The sequence below is a fragment of the Macrotis lagotis genome, chromosome 1, assembly GCF_037893015.1.
Source record: "Macrotis lagotis isolate mMagLag1 chromosome 1, bilby.v1.9.chrom.fasta, whole genome shotgun sequence".
Lineage (NCBI taxonomy): Eukaryota > Metazoa > Chordata > Mammalia > Peramelemorphia > Peramelidae > Macrotis > Macrotis lagotis.
In genome coordinates, this window is record NC_133658.1 from 194,966,899 (window position 1) to 194,990,565 (window position 23,667).

Below are 23,667 nucleotides of genomic sequence, written 5' to 3' on the forward strand. Positions count from 1 at the left end.
AGTCTTTCTGCACTTTCTACTTGTTGCCATCTACTTTTTTCCCATCTATAACCAAGCACAAGTCTTCTTGGTGACAGCCCTTCATATACTTAAAGGCAACTATGTTTCCAGTCATCCTGACTTTTCTGAGCTAAATATCCCTCATTTCCTTTAGCCAAAACTGATATGGCATGAATCAAACTAGTAATACTCGATAGCTAGCTAGCATTTTTATAGGGTTTAAGGTTTGCAAATATTTTAGAAATAATATACCATTTAATCCTCACAATAATGCTGGGTAGTAGTTGCTATTATTGAGTCAGGAAGACTCAACCTGAGTTACATCTGGCTTCAGATACTTATCAACTCTGACTCTGGGCAAGTCATTTAACTCTGTTTTCCTCAGTTTCCTCATATGTAAAATGAGCTAAGGATGAAAATGGTAAACCACTCCAGTATCTCTAGGAAGAAAAGCACAAATGGGGTCATGAAGAGTAACATGCAACTGAAAAACAACTGAACAAAAATCGCTATTATTATCCCAGATTTACAGATAAGAAGCTGTTGAGTGATTTGCTCAAAATCATACAGCTAATAAACGTCTGAAAATATTCAAACTCAGATCTTTCTGACTCTAAATCTAGCATTACTTAGATGCCTCATTGAATTAGACCAGGAAGGGATATTAGAGATCATTTAGTCAAACCTTCTCTTTTTATATATGATAAAAATGAGACCCAGAGATTATGTTTGTCTATAATCACATAGTCAGTAAGTTTTAGGAATGGACTTTGAACCAAGAACTTATTGACCCCAAGTTCTTCACTTTAGTCAATATAGCAAATATGTCAATTTGCCATCCTGTTTGCCTTCTGGACATGGATTTATAAATAAACATTTATTGAGTGAAGGAATGATATATTAAACTTAAAAATTTTTAATAACCTTGCTTGTTTATTTAGAGGGTAATGGAGAGCTCCAAAATCTCCCATAATCCTATATTCATGGATCAGTCTAATTAAATCAGAAGGTCATAAAGTATGACTTTTTCTTGATGAATTTTTCTGGCCATGACAAACCATGAAATAGATAGTAAAGCAAAACTGATCCCATGAAATCTATTCATGGGGTAATTAGGTAATTTGAATTCTACTAGAATAGTTATCTAAAGAGTGTTAGAAGGGGCAGCTAGGTGGCGTAGTGGATAAAGCACCGGCCCTGGAGTCAGGAGTACTTGGGTTCAAATCCAGTCTCAGACACTGAATAATTACCTAGCTGTGTGGCCTTGGGCAAGCCACTTAACCCCGTTTGCCTTACAAAAACAAAGAGTGTTAGAAAAGGCTTAACTAATGCTAATCTGTTAATCAGAAAGAATTTATTAAGCACTTATTATGTGTCTTGCATGGGATAGAAAGACAAAGCATGGACCAGCCTTTGCTCTCAAAGAGCTTGTAATTTAATGAAAAAGACACTGTGTGTGTGTATGTGAGTAAATACTAAGGTATATTCAAATTTATGACAGTATATGTGAATATAATCATACATACATACACATATATATTCACACATACACAAATAAAACCTGGAAAGGCTTCTTAGCAAGTGATAAACTAGAAAAATTTTCTCAAAAAAAATTTTAGCAAGATAAATGAACTAAGAATTTATGTCATGTATCTACAAGGTACTATGAGAATTGTTTGGTTGTTTATCATTTAGGAGAAGGCAGAGTATGATAGGTATTCCCTTTTCCCAGAAACAAGCTAAATTTAATTCCAGTATGCAATATATTTTATAATTTAAAGAGTTTTGTACATGTTATCATACCTCTTCATCACTATTCTATTAAATGTTTATATGAAATTATATTTAGGAGCCCCCCCCCAAAGGATTTATCTTCCAATTACCCTAACCAAGAATTCAAGTCTAGTTCTTATTTTAGCCTTTCAAATTATCTGATCCTATACCAGTCTTGCATTCTGTACTCCCCCCAAATTCCCATCTAACCAAATTATTCCAATCACTGAATTTGGAGTCAGAAAAAAGCTATATATAAAACTCTGGCTGTAATATTTATTACTGACACTACCCAGAAAATGTTCATCTCTTTTGGGATTAGGTTTTTATTTGCAAAAAACTAGTCTTCTGATGTTCTAGGGGATAAAGTGCTTGGGCCTGAAGTTAGGAAGAGTCATCTTAGCGAATTCAAATCTGGTCTCAACTGTTTATTAACTATGTGATCTTAGACAAGTCACTTAATTTTATTTGTCTCAGTTCCTCATCTGTAAAATGAACTGGAGAAAGATATGGCAAATCACTCCAGTGCCTGCCAAGAAAATTCCCAAATCCCAAGAGTTGGACATGACTGAATGACTGAAGGACATCTAGTCCTCTGATGTGGAATGTATCCAGAATTTTTCTTATACCTTGCTATTACTTTATTCACCAAATTCTCTGTTTAAAATCAATTCCTCCACCTCCTCACCTCTCTTGACGCCCTAACTCTTTTTAATCAACTAATTATAAATACTACTCTCTCAAATTAAAATTTTATTTTTAAATTAATTATATATTAAATAAAATTAAAACTTTATTGTTATAATAATAGTTTTTTTTTGAGAGTTTTCAACTCCCAGTAGGACCTCAGTAGCCATCCATCTGATTAAAACAATACAAGAAAGGATTCTACACTATAACATCCTCATCCTATAACATCATGAAAATTTCCATGGAGGGGGATGCTACCACCTCTCAAGGCACATATTATATCTGTGACCAGTTTAAAGTATTAAGAAGTTTTTTTCCTGACAAAATGGTAGGCTAAAATAGGAAAGGAAAAGTAGTGAAAAATATGAAAAGCTAGGTTTTTATTAAGAATTAAGTATAGTTCCCTGAAATGTACAAAAAAAGAGCCAAAAACTTTGTTATTATACTAGAGTTCCTAAGAAGTAGCAAAATGATTTCTATTAATGTTGAATTGTCTACTTGGGGCTAGAGGTCCTAATGGGAAACTAATTGTTGATCAGGTAGATAAAAAAGAGAGAAAACAATCTATCCACTGTCTAAGCTAAGCAACATGAATTGTCAATTTTACTGGCTATAATGACTATCTTTTTTGTTGTTGTTGTTGTTTTTGTTTGTTTTTTGGGGTTTTTTGCAAGGCAATGGGGTTAAGTGACTTGCCCAAGGCCGCACAGCTAGGTAATTATTAAGTGTCTTTGGCCAAATTTGAACCCAGGTACTCCTGACACCAGGGTTGGTGTTCTATCCACTGTGCCACCTAGCCTCCCCTAATATAATGACTATCCTTTTAAAAAGGTTTTTTTTTTCATGTTTTATGCTGGAGAAACTAACCTGGTAAGTACTTTGGGTAGTTTTCTGCCCTAGAAACTGTTTTTTTTTTTAATAAACCTTAGAAATAGAGAAGAGAAAAGTATTTAGGGAAATCTAAATTTGTCCCCCAATTAGTGTTAAATTGGGTTTCCCTTACTGATATAAATTGATGTGCCTAAATTTCAAATACAGTACACATACTTTAGCTTGCATGATAAGCTTAAATTGCTTTTGTTTGGTTGACTGGACCCATTGGGTCAAGCATCTAAGCAGTCTTCTGATCCAAATTCCCTAATTATGGACATCTTGCCTTGAAAAGATATTAAAGATATTTTGAAGCTGTAGATAGAAATAAAGATATAGAGAGAGCCTATCTCCTATAGTTTAGAGGATATTATAAGATCTACATGAATAATATTTTTAAATGATGTTGATCTTTTCAAAACCAAAATAACATTGAAGCTTTAAAAACTTCCCCTTCAAATATAATCCACAAAACATATTTCAAAATATTCTGTGAATTAAACTGATTTTAAAGTGGAAAGAATTGAGGAATTTTGTTTCTTTTTTTCTTTTGGTTTGTCATTTGTCACATTATCACCAACCTATAAACTAGAAATCTTTTTTTTGGTTATTGTTAGGTTCATTTAAATAGATTTAGTTTTTTTCTTTTGCTATGAGAAAAAAAGGTAGAGAATAAATCATAGATTACACTCTCTAAAGGACCTCAGAAATCTGTTTAATTTTATAAATGAGCAATTGAGGCTCATAGAGATGGAATAACTTGCTTAAAGACTCACCAATAGTATATGACAGAGGTGGAGTTTGAACAAGAACATCCTACCTTCAAAGCAAGTTCATTTTCCATGCTATCATATCCTTGTTTTTAGATAGAAGTATGCTTATTAGAAATTACTTTTGCCATGATCTTTCATTCCTTCTAATACAGTGCCCTGAGTGGGCATAGAGAAATTAAACTACTAAAGAAAACATTCTTTACTTTCATGCAGAATTTTTATTAGATTAGCCTATAATTCACTAGGCATTATGCTAAGCACTCAAGATATAAAAAGAGGGAAAAAACAGTATTTGTTCTCGAGGAGCTTGCCCTCTAATGAGAGGAAACAATATACAAACTAAGGTATACAAATTAAGCTATTTAAAGCATGAATATGACATCATTAACAGAAGTAAGTTACTAGAATTAAGAGAGGGTGAGGACAGCTTTCAGTAAAAGCTGGCATTTTGGTTGTAACTAAAAATGAAGCCTGGGGCACCATCAGAACAACCCGAGGAAGGAGAGATTTAAGACATGTGGGAAAATCAGAGAAAAATATCTGTAGCCAAAGTCTTGTTTGTGGAAGCCAATGTCACTGGATCAAGGATAAAGTTTAAAAAGAAAGGAAAGAAGATTATTTGAATGACAACAGAACATTGCATATTTGATTCCAGAGACACTAGGAAGTCACTGGAGGAACTAGTATGATATTATCTGGCTTACAATTTAGAAAATGTACTTTGGTGACTGAATGGAGTATGGATGACAATGGGGAGAAATTTGAGGCAGGCAGATCCATTAGTAGAGTCTTACATTAGTAAAGAAATGAGATGATAGGACCCTGCATCAGAGTGATGGAACTGTCAGAGGAGAGGAGGGAGCATATTCCAGAGATGCTGCAAAAGTAAAATTGACATGTATTGTTAATAGATTGGATATGGAGGGGGAAGAGGAGGTGAAAGATGATGAGGAGTCCAGAATGACTTCTAGACTACAAGCCTCAGTGACTGCAGTTACTTTGAAGATAGTAGTTTCTGTGTAATGATAAGATTGGAAGAGAGGGTGTAATGTGTTAATAATAATAATACAGTGAGAGGAGAGAAAAAGGAGGCACCTTTTGTAGATGAGCTTTTAGGGGAGTTTAGCTTCAACAGGCAGAAGAGATATAGTGTGATAGTCGATGAAAGGATCAAATGAGGATTTTTTTCAGCAAGGGAAAGACATGGGCATATTTGCAGATGATAAAGTCTGCAGACAGGGAGAGATTGGAAAGTTAAGCTATGGGGATGTTAGAGAAGGCACTCTATTAAAGGAAATGAGATGAAATGGGGTTGCTGGAGCTAGTAAAGTCATAATGAGTAAAGTCATTTCATCATATGAAACAGGGGTAAAAGAGGAGATAGTGGCAGAAAGAATTCAAGTGATAAGAAATGAGGGGGGGGGAGTAAATTTATGGTAAATGACCTCAATATTTTTTATAAAACATGAGGCAAAATTCTCAGCCAGGAAAGTGGAAGGAAGGCAAACCACTGGAGATTTGAGAAGGGATGACAAGCCACTGGAAATTACAGGAATGCTTATCAATGGGGAAATGACTAGACAACTTGTAATATATAATTGTGATGGAATGCTATTAAGCTGTAAGAAATAATAATAGTCATCCCTGGGGGGGAAGGGAGAAAAAAGTGAAGGGAAAAGAAATTTACCTAATAACTATGTTATATATTTTAAATTAATATCAAGTTGTACATGGTGAATTTGTAGTTTCATGTATTATCATCTTTTTTATTGTTCTGTATGCAATGGGAATACTTGTTTTATTTCATAAATTGAAAAATTTAATTAAAAAACTCACTATGAATTAATAAGAAAGGTATAGTAGGATTGACTAGTATCAGTGAAGTCCTATTCAAGGTTGGCATTTCTTTTCTTCTTCTTCTTCTTCTTCTTCTTCTTCTTCTTCTTCTTCTTGGGTTTGCAAGGCAATGGGTTAAGTGACTTGCCCAAGGTCACACAGCTAGGTAATTATTAAAAGTGTCTGGGGCCGGATTTGAACTCAGGTACTCCTGACTCCAGGGCCAGTGCTCTATCCACTGCACCACCTAGCCGCCTCATCTTTATACTGTTTTAAAGTCTGTAAAGCACTTTATAGATTTTATCTCAATTTATTTTCAGACCAAGCCTGGGAGATAGATACTGTTATTATTTTTACAGATGTGGTAGACAGAGGTTAAATGATTTGCCTATAGGTAAAAAGCTACTGAAAGTCTAAGATAAGATTTAAACTCAGTTCTTGCTGAGTATGGATATAGTTCTGCCAATTAAATAGCTGGTTTTCTAATAGAACTTTAAAGTTTGCAAAACAATTTATGACATAATTTCATTTGTATCTCATAACAATCCTATGAGATAGGTGCTATTATCATCTCTACTTCACAGTTGAGGAAACAATCTGAGAAATGTCAACTATTTTGCACAGAAAGACTAGTTGAGGGTGGAAGAATCAATCTAGTTCTACTGTCCATGGGTTTTGGGAACCTGGATCTCTCTCCCCTGTATCAATATTGGATAATTGTGTTGAAGAACAATGTTCAATAATGACACTATTATTATTGTTGTTATTTAAGCTTGGTAAATATCTAGGAAGAAAAGCAGTGATAACAAAAAAAACTCTGCATGGCTTCATAAAAAATAGTTCTTGCTAAACTAACCTAATTTCCTTTCTGAGTTTATTGATAGATCAGGCAGCTTGCCTATCTCTTAAAATTTGACAAAGTCTTTTGTGCTATTCTTATGGACAAAATAGGAAAAAATATATAAAGCTTATAAAATTGAAGGTAATTTGAAAACTGGTTGGATGGTTAGCCATTTATAGTCAATATAAATGTAGAAAGAGGATTATAGTAGAGTGAACTTGCCTTATTTGACATTTTTGTCAAAACTTGTTAAGGCCTGTCTATTTAATCTTAGATGGTTAAGAAAAAAAGTTGAAGGCAAATAGCAAACTGTTGAATTATAGAGTCAAGAACTAAATATATTTAAGGAAGCTATAATATTGAATTTATTTAAGATGAAATTTAATAGAGCAAAATATAAAATCTTATACTGGTGTTTAAAATTCCATCTAAAATACAAAATAGGCATGCTTATATAAAATAATTCATCTGAAAGATATTTATTGGACTGCAAGCTCCGTATGATTCAACAGTGACATGACAACCAAGAAAACTAATTTGAGCTAAGAGTGTATCAAGAGAGGACAAGATTGGGGCAGCTAGTGGATAGAGCACCGGCCCTGGAGTCAGGAGTACCTGAGTTCAAATGTGGCCTCAGACACTTAATAATTACCTAGCTGTGTGGCCTTGGGCAATCCACTTAACCTTAACCCCATTTTCCTTGCAAAAACCTAAAAAAAAAAGAGGCCAAGATTTCAGGAATAAGAAATTGGTAGTCTCCTGGTTATTATATAACCATTACAGAGAAAATTTAGAAAAATTTTTTCCAAATTCATGCAATTTATATTATCTGATTTCTCTTAGGATATTTTGAATTAATTAATTCTTAAGAACCATGTGACTGGAATATTCCTGTTATATTATGTTTAGTTCTGGATGCTGCCTTTTAGGTTAGATATTGCTGGGCTAGAGAGTATATAAAGAAGTCTCAAGATGATGAAGGGACTTGAGATCATGTCATATAAGAATCAGTTGGAGAAATAAAGGCTATTTAGCCTGAAAAAGAGAAAATGCAGAGAGAACATGATAGCTATTTTCAAATATTGGAAAGGGTAGTCCCTGAAGGAGGAATTATTCCTTTGGTCTTTGATTACAGAACTAGGAACAATGAGTAAGTGTTACAAAGTAGTAAATTGAAGTTTGATATTATTTTTTAAAAAACCTCAAGTTGATTAGAACAATGCAAAAGTAAAATGGTGGGTTCTTCTTTCCTAGAAGTTTTCAATCATTGGATAAATAATTTCTAAACTACAAAGAAGTAATCATTTTTCAGACTGAACTAGATGTTGTCTAATGTACTTTCTGAGATTTTGTAATCCTTTAAACTGGGCTCAGGTGAAACAGATTTTATTGGTTAAATTATGTCATAAATCCTGATGGAGAAGGAAATCAGGGAAAACATTTGAGAATAGAACTTTTCTAAGATAAGGAAAATCTAAATCACCAGGACAGTAGGTTCCCCTGAAGATGAGTGACTATAAAGGGTAAACAGTGATGAGGGGAGCAATAGATACACCCCCAAAAAAGATAGTTTCAAAATCAGGGTCAACCCTGTTCATTACTCTCTAAGACTTTAGCTTAAATGATCAAGACTATTTGGTTTTTTAAGGCATAGTATTAACTATTTTTTCCTGTCCCATCTTTAGGCTCAACAGAGATTACAGACATTCTGTGCTTTGCCCAGTAATTAATACTTCCCATCTATCCCTCACACGGACATATTTAAATTTCCTTTATATTTAACTATGTAGCATTGTAAAAGGGACCATCATTTTGTTGTTAAGAATTAATTAAATCAACAGTAATACCCTAAGGGAAGTCAGATAATATAAACTGTGTGAATTTGGGAGGGATTTTTCTAAATCTTCTATGGGATGGGTTTTGAAGGGTTTGGTTATTTTGTTTTGTTTAGTTTTGTTTTATCAAGTCCTGTTTAAAGCTCTGGTGATGCTCTCAGTAACAATGGATCATCATTAACATTAGAAAAAAAGAAATAAAAACAAATAGTATTCCATCATAGCTCTATATTTTATAAAGCATAAGACACAATCTCTTTGTACAATAGCCTTTGAAATCCACTCCACTCTAAAGATATCAATTTGTTTATTTTTGATTTTTGAGTCATTCACAGCTTTAAAATCCATTTTCATTTGTTCTATACTCTAAAATAGATGGATATGAATGCCATATTTTTATTTCTTTAAAATGCTTCAGATTTTTACCAATAATGACCTTATTTTTGCCCTCCCAAAAAAGACAATCAACAAAGGAATCTATAACATATATCTAGTAACATACTCAATATGCAAATAGAATGTCATCACATAAGTTTAGATTTTTTTTTTCCAGTAATTCAGTTAATAATCTAAGTCTGCTCATCCTTGGACACATTTACCTTTTCCTCTCATATGTTTTGCATCAGGAATCTATCCAATATGATAGGTTTCTTTTTTTCTTTTATTTTCCTCAGTTTCTAGAAGAAACATTAGACTGTAAGAAAGAAGGGGAACAGAAAGTGAAGGATAGATATAGAAGGCATGAAGTGATACTCGCAAATGTCTGCAAGAGGGGAAAAATAGGAAAATGATCCTTTAAGTTTGAACTCCTTTGCTTCAAATTGTTGATCAATACTAAAAACTGGAGCTAGCATTCCAGGGGTGTGATACATATAAACATACACACACATATATATATACAAATATAGTCTGATTGTTCTTGGACTATGATTCTTGATGACTACTGTAAAGCTAGTCAACTAAACAAAAACCTTGCCCGCAACTCCTGTATAATTGTAGGTTTTGTTCACAATATATGAACTAAAATGTGATCATTTTATGATCTAAAACATGATTTTTAAGATGCTTATTTGAGACAGATACCAGGATTTGGGGTTGTATACTTTTTTTAGCAAATTATTTGTCTTATAAAGTAAGAGAGCTAAGTACACCTTTCATTTATTCATCCATTTTGTCTCATTAAAAATAGAACTAATATCTATTACTTTTACTAAGTAGTTTCTTAAAATACTATGGGGGCAAATTGATAGAATGTAAAACTATTAAGTTGTTTTATTCTTTGTATGTACATTCCTAGTATCTAGATCAATGCCTGCACCTAAAAAATACTTAATATTTATTGTTCATTAATTTAATCTGAAGTATATTCATGTTTTCAGTTTAATTCCCTGTATTTTTCCCCTTCTGTGTGTGTATTTTGAACAGGAAGGAAAGGTAACTCTAATCCTCACATATTTTTATCATCTCTCTCCCCCTCTCTTTCTCTTTCACACACACACACACACACACACACACACAAACACACACGTGCTATTTATTCCCTAATCATCTTTAAGTCTATTGCCTGGACCCATAAACAGATGAAAGGAGAATACTGGAATTGAAAATCATGTTTTAGCCTATTATCATATTTTAAGTATCACCATTTTCTGAGAATGTTATATCTTGGCTTAGGGTTATATATATTATTCATCTGGAACTCTGGTGAAACTCACAGTCCATTCTTAATATTTTTAATTTCATAAAGGAAATGCTAAACTAGTTAGATATTAATGAAAATAAAGATGCAATTCTTTTCCTGCAATTCCTAAGCTCACTCCATAAAATCTATTTATGTACCTTTTGTGTCTGTACTCTTCAGTAGTTCTTACTCAGCATGTTTTTAATTCACATTTGTTTGTTTTAGGTGTTACACTGGAGTCAGATTCCTGCCTTGATCCAGGAATTCCTGTGAATGGTCATCGCCATGGTAATAATTTTGGCATCAGGTCTACAGTGACTTTCAGTTGTGATCCAGGATATACATTAAGTGATGAGGAGCCACTTGTATGTGAAAGGAACCATCAGTGGAATCATGCATTGCCAAGTTGTGATGGTAGGTAAAGTCTAACCAAAAAAAAAAAAGTAAATGTACACAGAGAGAGAAAATAATTTAACCAATAAAAATTTCTGAAAGATTAGGGAAAGAGACCAGGATAGCTGTGAACTGTGATTTCATTGGTAAAACTTCCTCTACTAATAAAGGTTAGCCTATAATCAGAGAGCCAGCTAGACCACTAAGAAGTTGCCTGGGCTTGTGCAATCAAATTGCCAGCTAATGGTGACTTCATGTTCTGTTCTCTCTGCCATGACAAATCTGGAAGCATTCATTTATTAAGCATCTGAACAAAAAAAAAATCTTGCTTTATATATTTTACCTATCTGAATAGCTATTCACATTGTGAAATAAATTGTACTCTTAAAATTGAGATTTTCTGTGATGCAAATTTCTCCCTTGGGCATAAGAACAATAGGAAAGAATGAAAGTGAATTTTAGATTGGAAGACTTGATTTGGAATCCAAGCTCTCTCTTTTAAAAGTCAATATTTTCCAGAGTAGCTAGGTGATGCAGTGGATAGAGCACTGGCCCTGGATTCAGGAGGACCTGAGTTCAAATTTTTTCTCAGAAACTTAATAATGACCTAGCTGTGTGACCTTGGTCAAGTCACTTAACCCAATTGCCTTGGGGGAAAAAATCAATTTTCTCATCTGTCCAATGAAAGAATCAGACCAAATGATTTCCAAGATCCTTTAGCTCTATTAGTATTCAACTTAGAAAATAATATTTTGGGAAGACTCACTTATAATGCTTTGCTGACAGTGATTCACATTAAAAGTTTCCAGTCAGTTCTACTCAAATTATTTCCAAAAACTAAAGCACTTACTCCACATTCTTTCTGACATTTTTCAACTTATGTGACCCTATCCCCTCCCTACTCCAGGCTCAGTATGACCACCTTGTTCAAGTCTGTTCCCCACATCCCTCTAGTTTCTAGTCCATTTCTTAGGATAAAACATTTCTTAAGTAAATGAAGACAAACTGAATTATATGTGGATTTTTTTCTGTACCATTCTGCTTTATCTGTATGCACTTTTTGCATGCTTATATTAGTTATAATTAATTAAACATCATATTCACCTTTAAAAGTTGGATATTATATAATTGGACATCTGAGAACTTGATGAAAATAGAAAATAGTTAGAAAATTATGAAAAGACATTATGTATTCTCAAAAATTTTCATGGATATTCTTCCTCTCTCTTGGAACTATCATCACTAGGATGATAATAGTTCTTACAAACAAGATTTTAGTTGGGGGGTGATGGGAGGAAATAAGTAATGTTAGGGTCCGAGAATTCCCCAATCTCCGAACAGAGACACTTGACACAATGGAGATTCAATAGCAAGGGTTTATTAAACTAGCTCGAGCTAGGGTTCCATCCTAGGACAGGGCTAGGATCCTGGAACCCAGAGTAAAGCAAGGAGAGTCCTTATATATGGTTCAGTAGGGGATTTCCAAGCATCTGCTGGTTGTCTTGAGATGGTGCGTTGTCTTCTTATTGGATGCAGGTCCTTGGGGAGGTTCTTTTGTCGCATGGTTTACGGAAAATGAACAGGCTCTTAGGAAACAGAAACTTAGGAGCGAAATTTAAGCAAGAGGTTGGAATTTAGACAAGAGTTCATAGGTTTCGACACTCAGGGTCTTACAGGAATTTAGACAAGAGTTCATAGGTTTCAACACTCAGGGTCTTACAGTAGTACCTAAAAAAGAGAGATAGAAAGAGAAAGATTGAAAAAAGGAGGAAAATAAACTTGTGGGCTAGATACAAACGCAAACAAAAAGATAGCCATTGTATTCAAGTAATGGGATAAAAGAAACAGACAAAAACAGAGACAGATTGTTTAAAATAAGTCTTAGTTGCTTAGCTGCTAACTGTCAAATGAGTAAATTTTTTCGGACTAATTGATGACCCTGTGAATGTAATTTGAGGTTTCATAATATTGTATACTCTCCTTTAGATTGGATCTTTGTGGATCCTGGAAACTCTAGGTTGAGGAAATACCTCTATCAAAGCATCTTCAACTTGTCTTCTTTGTCCATAACCCCCCAAAATTGTTACTTTTTCACCCAAGGACTCACAACCAGTGTCTGTTAGAACCAGATCTTGAATCCAGATGTCTTGGCTATGACTACATCTGGCTTTGAAAATAATTTTCTATGAATACATCTTCCTATATTGTATAATATAATATGATATGATATTAATATGATAATAATTTGATTCCTGAGAGTTGAGATTATATTACTTAAAACTTTTAATATGAGGTGTTTGGGGGATTTGGTTTGTCTCTTTATAAATAGCCAACATTTGTGCTTGAGACAAGTAAGATTTTTAAGACAGTATTTCGTTTTGTATATAAAGAAAAAGAAAACCATCATCTGAATAATAAAAACAGAATTAACAAGTACACAATTATGTTACAAGTCACTTCACAACCTTGGGTTACAGATTCTACATGTTCAAAGTAAGGAATCAGGATCAGATGACCTCTAAGGTCACCTGCAGCTCTTAATCTATGTTGCCATAAACTATTGCAAAGCCTTAAACTTTCAAAAGTTAAGAAAAACATTGTTCCTCAACTGACTTTTGTAGTACACTTGGGTAGTGTTTATTAAGGATCCTGTGTGATAGAAATCTAATTTCTTATTTATAAAACTATGGAAATAAAAATAAGTGATCTAGAACTTAAAAAATACCCCTTTGACTTAACTGCTGAAGGACTTTGCTGCTGTAAAGAGCTATGAATTAATTTTTGAGGTTGCACTCACTTATCTTTTTAAGCTAGATAACCTTCACTAACAGCAAAATAAAAGGAGTAAGGTAGGAAAAGTCTTTGCATGATATGTAGTTTCACCCATAGTTGTAATTTGATTGATTGATGAAAGTTCCATTTGAATTTCTATTTTTCCCTTTAATTTGTTCATCTATTATGTGTCCTCCCACTTTCAATAACCCACCTTTTTCCCCGTCACATAAAATCCTGCTATCTTTCCCTCAACTTATTGCACACAAATAATGTATGGTTCACACAGTACCATTACATTATTATCCAATATCTTTCTTTTGAACTCTGAGAAATTTGAATTTGTATGAGATTATCCTTTCCTATATTTGCAACCACATTCCATCAATAGGAAAAAAGTCATATGATGACAAAAATTATGTACTCTCTTAAACTAAAAGAACTTGAAAAATATATGAAAGATAAAACATATATGTTATACTATACAAACCGTGAAGAAATATGGAGTTAATTTTAAGAGGCATGCAGAAATTGATTTCTCAGTTTCTTTAAAGGGCTAAAACTTGAAATTAAAGATAAAATAAATTATCCCTAAGGCTGAGTCTGGAAAAGACCCAGATATATTAAAAAACTGTGATGAATATTGACTATCATTAATTCAATATTTGAGATTTTCATCTAAGTATTTTTCATGTGAAACAAAACATTAAATTATTTTAAAACACCAATATCTATAACTTTGAAATCTTTCCTGCTGTAGATATTGGTATACACAATAACCAAATGACTAAATGAATTTTTAACTTTCCTTTTATAAGGAGTGATAGAGAAAGTAGCTAATTATTGCTAAGTGACTTCTTGATCTACCTGCTGATGGTAACAACCAATCAATCAAGAAACATTTATTAACATGCTATTATGTTCCTGTTGCTATGATAGTTCCTGAGAATGCAAATTTAAAAATGAAATAGTATCCACTATTAAAGGGTTTACATTCATTGGGAAACAATTTTCACACTTCAGTGCATAATTAAATATTTAAAGTAAATAAAAATATGCCAAGGAGGAAAATGTGTGTGTTGTGAGAACTGACTTCAGTCAGGAAGACCTGGGTTTGTGTTCTACCTTTAGCAAATAGTGGCTATGAGACTCTGAGCCAATTACTTTTAATGTCTCAGTGCTTTAGGCAGTTTTTTAAAATTAAGAATTATCTTTCTGGAGGATTTATTCCAATGAATTACATTTCTTGTCAAAAAATTTTTAAGAAGAAAATATATATTATCTCTTCAGTTCAGGTCATTAATATATCAAAATTACAATGTTGTGCATATTAACTTGAGGGTTTTATGAAATTTAACTTCATTGTACTTTATCACAGGACTAAATTTCAAAATTTTGCAGTAAATAATTTTTGTTTGTATCATATATTTTCTCCAAATATTGACTACCCATGGAATGATGCTGGTTTCCTTTGTTATTCTGGTGTTTACATGAAGTATTTCTTACTCCTGAAAGAACTAAAAATGGAAACAGTCTTTAAATAGCTGAGGAAATAACATCTTTCTCTCCAGGCAAGAATATATTATAAAGATTACTACTTTGAGACATTCATTTCTCTCCTATTTTTCACCTTTTCATTGGGAATGTGCAGACAAAACACCTGCTGAACATACAATCACAGTTATTTTGACCTTGGACTTTTCCTAAAGAGTTGTGAAGAAGGAAAGTTCAAGTTATTCTGATGGCGATTTAGGGAAGAACACCTTCCCTAAAGAAAGAACAAATTTCTTCTTCTATATATTATTATATTGACTTGCAAAAGCAAATGATATAATATTATCCTATAGTTCTCATCTGTTTGTGATTTTAATGCCCTGGTGATTTTGTTAGCCAAGGTTGACTGTTAAATATTTTACTTTAGTCACCTCTTTGGTTTTTCTTTCCACAGGGTATAGTGGAGATTCTTTTATATTTTGAGTCAGAGGTCTTGAGTTTAAATCTTGACTCTACCTCTATTACCTCTGTTACCTTGTTCAAAGAAAATTAACACTTCTTAGCATGTTTCTTCAACCATAAAATCAAAGATTTGGGCCAGAGAGTCTAAAAATTCTTTCTGACTCCATATCTGTGAATGTTTATTGATCTGAAAGTGAGAGCCATCACAGTTACAAATGAATTATTTACCATTTCATGTAAAATTCATTACTATTATCTCTCTAGATAGATTCCTATAGGTAGGTCATTTTGTTTCTTTAAATATGATAACAGCCATCATGATCGTAGACACATATTAGATGTTTCATCTTCTTGATTGACCTACTAATATTAACTTTTAAGAATTTATCAAAAAAGGGGCAGCTAGGTGGTGCAGGGGATAGAGCACTGGCCCTGGAGTCAGGAGTACCTGAGTTCAAATCTGGTTTCAGACACTTAATAATTACCTAACTGTATGGCCTTGGGCAAGCCACTTAACCCCATTGTCTTACAAAAAAAAAAACTTTAAAAAAAAGAATTTATCAAAAGGTTGACTGGAAACAAGTGATTTAATAATGACCAACTAAGATTTCCTTATATACTCAGAATCCAAATCAAGAAGCAGCAATGTTATAACTGTGTACTGAATTTGACATCAGAAAGACCTGGTTTCAAATCCTGTCTCTGACACTTATTAGATGTGTGACATCATTTAATCTTTCTGGGCTTATGTTTCCTCATCACTCATGATTACTGTATAGAATGGGTATAAGATAAAAAATGAGATCAATCATGTGTAAAGATTACAATTACTTGTAAAGAAGATTTTGTCCATTTATAAAAAAAATTCCATGCCATTAGAGATTTTATAAATTAGAACAGTCTGCAAAAAAAAAAAGGTCATGAATGCCCCATTTGTTAAGGTAAATGTAAACACTGGAAGGTGTAGCAGAGATTTTCAGTTTAAACACCTATAGGTTGTACTTGATATCTTCTCTAGTCTTTTCTAGTGCTAAAATTCCCTGAGAGTAAACAACCACTTCAAAAGAATATTAGAAGGAAGGTGTCTGGTCAGATAGAGGTTGGAGTAAATCATAAGATTAGTAAACTAGAGTTAGTTTTCTAGTTGTCATCTAATCTGGAGGTGTCAAATTCATTTCCTTTTGACCACCTGAAGCCTGCAAATCTCTGTGTGATGCCTGAATCAGGCAATTAATTTATAATTTTCTAAAACACTATGTGCCCTCTAGGTAACTATTTCTATTTGACTGACTGCTACTAATCTAATCTATCTCTAAAGAGTCTAAAATGACTTCCAAAGTTAAAAAAAAAAAGACAGTAAGTGGAAAAAAAATCCAAGTCCACTGACTACAGATTCAAGCTGCTACTATATTAGAGACATCCCATGACTTCTAGAGTTTCTACAGTTCTTAGGTAATGTAATGTATTAGTGAGGAAAACATAACCTTTTGTATCATTACAAAATTCTAATCTAGAAGGAATGAGGACTCCCTTTACTCAAATTGGAATGATACAACCTATCCATACTTTGGATTTATGGATAAGAGCTTATGTTATCCACCATTGGGCTACATATACTCTACTTCTACTATATCAAATACCTTGAGGGGTTCTTTGACATCTCCTTAAACTCAGTCTAAGTAGTAGTTTCTGTCATTGGCCAGCTTTAATTTAACCAGAAGGATTACTTAGCCTATATCCCCCAATATTTAAAAAAATGGATTGCATAGCTTTATTATCTGTAATTTTAGAAAAATATTTTCATATCCATTAGTTAATAAGCACCAACTTCATAGAATGCTTTATGTGCATGCAATTTGAGGACATGATTGAAGAATATACATGTGACTCTTAATAATGAGGATATGATTTTAAGGTAAGTAGCCTTTGTATATAAATAAATCTGACCCTCCGTACACACACAATCTACAAGGATATCTCTTTGAAGAGTTGGAGGAAAATGATACTTGTAATTATTATGAAAATTGATACTAATTATGGGACACATCGAGATTGTATATAGCAATTACTAGTGCAACCAAGATAAAATACAAAATTCTCAGCCTGAAATCTAAAGCCCTACTCAATATGGGTCTCAACTACCTTTGCCTTCATATTTAATATTATTCTCTTTTACACACTCTTCATTCTGTTCAATATAATATGGTAATTGTTTCCTATTTAAGATCATTTATCTTTTGCTTTTAGTACCATTGCTTTAGTGTTCCTTCATGTTTAGAATATACTCCTACCTTATTTCTACTTTGTGCAGTCAAATAAGAAATGTGTGTAGAGTACTTTGCAAACCTTAAAGCACTGCTTAAAATATGAGCTGTTTTATCATTACCATTATTATTAGAAACTCTAGCTTCCCCCAAAGTAGAAATCAAATGCAATCTTCCTCACTTCTCTAAGTATTGGCACCATTTTAAAAAGTTCCTTCCATTTACTTTTATTTGTGTATCTTAATACCCATAAGAGAATACAAGTATCTTGAGAGTAGAGAAGATTTCAGTTTTGTTTTTCTTTGTCATTTGTATTCCCTAAAATAAACAGAATAAATGTTTCTCACACGGCAGAACCTAAAAAAAGTCTTATTGAATTGAATAGATGGTGGATTTGTAAAGCCAGAGGGTCCATTGTCATATATTTCTTAACCCTCCTTTTTTTCTTTGTCAGTTTCTGAAATTTCATTCATATAAATCTATAAGCTACTTTCCCCAAAGAGCTTTTTGTGTCACATTGAGGCTATTCTATCTCATTAGGAAATCTTAAAGTGAGGGAAAAATCATAATAAATCTATTTTTATATGGTTAGGATTTTTTTTTAATTCAGAATATATAATAGGAGGCAGCTAGGTGACTCAATATGATATTTAGGTGGCAGAGTAGAGAGAACGCTGAAACTGGAGTCAGGAAGATTCATCTTCCCAAGTTGAAATCTAGCCTCAGACACTTAGTAGTTATGTGACCCCGGGTAAGTCACTTAACCTTATTTGCCTCAGTTTTATCTGTAACATGATCTAGAGAAGAATATAGCAAATCATTTTATTATCTTTGCCAAGAAAATTTAAAATGGGGTCATGAAGAGTCAGACATGACTGAATAACAACAAAAAGGATCTCTATGTATTGAATGTTGGGTCAGTTGGGATCAGGAAAATTTGAGTTCAGATCTGACCTCAGACACTTATAGTCTCTGTGACTCTGAGCCAGTCATTTAACCTCTACCCTAATCCACTAGAGAAGGAAATTGCAGTCCAGTATGTGTGCCAAGAAAACCCTATTGACTAGTCCATGGGATCACAAAGAGTCAGACATAACCGAATGACTGAAAAAGAAGAATATACAATAATGGCTTCATTTAGCTATAATTGGGTTGCACATACTAGTTATGTCATCACTACTTTACCTCTCATGTAGTCCCTTCATGTTAAGCTTGTAACTGTTCTGACTTTAAGTGTACAAAAGATTTATTAGCAAGATAGATTTACCTTGAAAAGTGCATTATTCTCTATAATGAAGCAAAGCTGCAAGAATTTATTCTACTATTTCATTTGGGAATGTATGAATGATCTGTAATTTCTTCATGGTATGGAAGTTAATCAATACAGATTTTAATCTACCTATATCCTAGCATTAATAAGGAGTTGTCTGGGTACCTGGAGAGCAAGTAATTGCCCAATGTACAAATCTAGTACGTGTCAAAAGTAGGAATTCAACCTAGGTTCTTATTTAAAAAAATACAGAATTCTATTCACTGACCCATAGATATATCTCATGATTTTTGTACAGTTTTGAGGGGAAAAGAATGTCAAGTCTCTATTAAGAAGTAATAAATAAGCAAGCAAACAAAATGATAGCCATTTAGCATTGCCATCTTTAATGATTAATGATTAAGTTGGCCTTTGGATGATTCAAGGATTAGAAAATCAGAATAGCAATGTCTAGAAGTGCCTCTAGTTTTATGTGAGGCATAATAGAAAGAAATCTTTGTAAGTAATTTTTCTTCTCAAATATACTTTTTTTCCAACTGCTGAATATCAGAATCTTCTCCAAATTGGCTCTGCCTTAGTATACTGGCAAAAATTTCCAAATGTCCTTGGCTCCTCTCCTGTCTTTCTCTGTCCTATGTGCTTTACTCCTCTGGCTAAAGGCTTTTTCTGAAGGGGGTCAGTGAGAGAAGGCAAATGTTGGGAATAGAAAAGAGAAATTATAGCCTTAAGGATAACAATCACAAAATGTAACTGTTACTTGAAAAATTTCCTAGAATAGACCATTCTATGTAAGAAGAAACAAATTAAATTCAAATTGCAAACAAATATACATGTGACCCTTATAACTGAAATGTCCCTAGAAAATGTCCTAATAAAAAAACAGTTCATATATATATATATATGTATATATATATATGTGTGTGTGTGTGTGTGTATATATATATATGCATATATATATATATATATATACATATATATATATATATATATATATATGGAGACAGAGAGACAGAGAGACAGAGAATATTGACTGAAAGTGAAATTACTAGACTTTTTATTCCTGCCTAACAAACTATATTCCCTCCTGCCTATTTCCCAATTGATTTAAGAAAACAAATACATTCAAAATTATTCTCTTTTTTCACCAATTATTTCATTTAACTACCAGGGAAATTTTGTGTTTTTGTGACAGAATTAAGATGGGGACCTAACCTAGTGAATGTGTTTTCTTGTCTGAGTCTACATGTTTGGAAATAAAATACACTTACTAGCAGTTTTGCCTGTAAGGTGAAATGAAGTTAATCTTTTAGATTAGAATGGATAATTACAATGGACAATATATTGCATATTATTATAGTATGTTATTTAGAAAAGGCCCCAGTCATATTCCAATGTGGCATGCTCCATAAATGTTGGCAAGAAAGAAGGGAAGGAAGGAGAGAAGAAAGGAAGGAAGGACAGAAGGAAAGAGAGAAGTAGAAAAGAAAGGAAGGAAAAAAGAGAGAGGATGTAGGGAGAGACGTAAAGAAAAGCAATCATTAAGAATTTTTACTATTTGTCAACCTCTGTATTACATGCTGGAGAAGATATAAATAGCGAAATGAAAATACTTTCTGTCCTTGGGAGGTTCAAATTCTAATACAAGAAACAACACACACAGGTGACCAGGAAGGGGCACCTTGGGTTAAAAAGCTTTGGAGAGCATGAATGGTGCTATTAATAGATTAATACACCTCAACCAGGAGCAATGATAGAGCCTATTTGATCATTTTTCATGGTTCCAGAAGTAAGTGGATGGACAAAGGTAGGGAAGGATAACCAAGCTGTCTCTAGGTGATTGCAGGTGAGGCTGTGAAGGTGGTGGAAAGAAAAAAAGAGAGGAAGTGAAGGAAGGCTAAGGCTTTTCCTAAAAGAGTGTTCCAAAGGAGGAATTCTCCAATTAAGACAGGAAGAATCTTGGACATAATCTCTGGGGCTTTAGAGGGTGTTATTGTATAGATATTTAGAGAATAAGGAGTAAACAAATATTTTACTAATAAATAGGTGATGATTCAAGTCAATTGAAATTCGAGTTGCTTTAGTTAAATCATCACCTTCAAAAATATCAGTTTAGACTGGTATCTCTACTTCCCTATTATTTTGTCTTCACAGGTTAATATAACTTGGAAATTTGCCTAGAGATGGCTCATGGCCTGGCTCTTCTCTACAAAATATGCACATTTAAAAATGAGACTATTAAAATGTTCTAAAAATCAATCTTAGGCATATCCAAACTCATACTTCACTAAAGATAAATCTGTGGTGTGAGAGTTTGAGTAGGGAATAACTTTCGTGATTTGCTAGTTGACATTCCTCTCCATGAAATTGTACTTCTAGAGAAGCTTCCTTTTGTTTATATGAATTATCTGGTAAAAAAGATGCAAAACTTATTCCAAAAATAATCTATTTACATGAATTTCATTCTGGACAGACAAAGAAATTATCAGAGTATGATAACTATGAATTTTGAATTTTATATTTTGTTCATCCTAGAAGAAAATACATAGAAATACATACTTGAAAGTAGAAAAAAATCTCAATAAATGATACTGATGAATGGTTAGGATTATATAGAATATTTTATGTTTTGATAAATTTCATGTGATTTTTGTACTTTTTTCTTGGTATTCCAAAGACTTGTTTATAATCATGTTTTTGTTAATCTAGACTAGCCTAATAAGCTTTATTGGGGATAACTATATAATTTCATGCATGAATTGACTAAATTTTATTTAAATAATACTTGTGATGGACCTGGATGTGCTGATTACTAAATGCGATGCACACTGTTGAAAATCATGTGAAAATCTTCCAGATGGCATCTCTTTCAGTGGCGGTTTATTTCTCCGCACTCAAAATGGAAATCTAAATGTATAGCCTCATTAAATCATAGAATATTAGGACTTTTTTTCTTGCCTCTTCCCAAAATTAGAAAAGGGGAGAACTTAATGATAAGTCAGTACATATTATTCATCTTATTGTTAAAGAAATTGGAACCCATAGTAGTTAAATGCTTTGCCCAAAGACACACTATTATCTATTAGCATAGCCAATACTAGAACCCAGATCATGGAGACCCAGTTCAATGCTCTTTTTACTCAATGAATTCAAGTCAAATTAACATGCATTTATTAAGCAACATCTGTCTGTCAGCTTAACTCTGCTAATACAGATTTTAAAAAAAAGGCAAAGCCACCTTTTGTTCTCAAGAACTTCATGAACCAATGAGGAAGATAACATTCAAATAACTATGTACAAAAGAAGATATAAAGAATAAATTGGAGATAATCAAAAAAAGAGAGCTTGTTAGCACTGAGGGAGGCTGGAAAGGCTTCTTGCAGAATGGAGGGTTTTAGTTAAGGTTTGAAGAAAGTTAGGGAAGAAGGGAAGTATGGATGAGGAAAGGAAGCTAGTATTCCAACCATATAGGAAACAGTCAGTGAAAATGTATAAGAGGTTGGAGCTGTGTTTTCTAAGGAACAGCAAGAAGACCAGTGATAGTAGATTATAAAGTGTGAGGGTGTGTTAGGTGTTACAATGCGTTGACAGGAAGGAGACAAATTATGAAGGATTTAAGTCAAATAGATGACTATATTTTATCCTAATGGGAAATAACTAAGCTTCATTGGGCTTAGGGGTGATATGATTTCTGAACTTTAAGAAGATCACTTTGATAACCAAAATGACTGACATATTGGATTGGAGTAAGGGTTGAGACACAAATATTAACCAGTAGGTTATTGCAATAATCTTGAGGTGAGTTTGATGAAATGATGAAAGAGATTGGGGAATTGGGGAGATAGCTTGATTGTGTGCCTGAATAACTGAAGTATGATGATACCCTCAACATTAGTAGGAAATTTATGAAGGGAAGGAGATGTCTGGAGGAGAAAGACAATGAATTCAGTTTGGATTTGTTGAGTTTAGATTATAGAATCTCTAGTTCCAGTTGTCTAATAAATAGATAATTGGAAAAGCAAGACTGGAGATCTTTGAAGAGAGTTAAGGACTAAAATAATTTAAAAATTATCTAGATAGAAATGATAATCAAAACCATTGGAGCTAACAATACCAGATGAAACAATAGTCAAGAAGAAGAAAAGAGGACTTACAACAAATCTTTGGGAATACCCAGCAATTTAAGACACAATCTGGATAACAATCCAGCAAAAGCAATTGAGGTAAGATAAGAAGAACCAGAAGAGAGAATTGCCATAATCAAGAAACATTTATTAAGTGACTTTCTATGTTAGAGGTACAAAAACAGTTTCTGGTTGTACAATAACAAAGGTGAAACAGTCCATGTCTTCTAGAAGGTTACATTTTTCTCTTCATTATACTTGTACACTCCATTACTACAGGATACATAGTGGCAAAGTGGAGAGAGCTTTGGGGCTGGAGTCAGAAAGATTTATCCCTCTGGAGGGATTCACATTTGGTGTCAGACATCTACTTATTCTGTGATCCTGAGAAAATTACTAAACTATATTTACCTTCATTTTATCTTTTGTAAAATGAGCCGGAGAAGGAAATGCAAAACCACTACAATGTCTCTGCCAAGAAAAACTCAAATGCGATCAAAAAGAGTCAGACAGCACTGAAAAATAGTGGAACAACAATTCTGTTAAATTACACTTGTGTTTTCTCAAATGACTTAATATTTCTTCATTGTGA

The 23,667-nt window shown here is 33.1% G+C and overlaps 1 protein-coding gene across 1 annotated transcript in view; it reads left to right on the forward strand.

Annotated features, from left to right (window-relative positions):
- Positions 1 to 23,667, forward strand: part of CSMD1 (CUB and Sushi multiple domains 1) — a 2,413,561-nt gene that overhangs the window by 1,779,894 nt on the left and 610,000 nt on the right. The window contains exon 25 of the mRNA XM_074209535.1: positions 10,525 to 10,713. Coding sequence (XP_074065636.1) covers positions 10,525 to 10,713 — 189 coding nt within the window. The remainder of the gene's footprint in view (positions 1 to 10,524; positions 10,714 to 23,667) is intronic.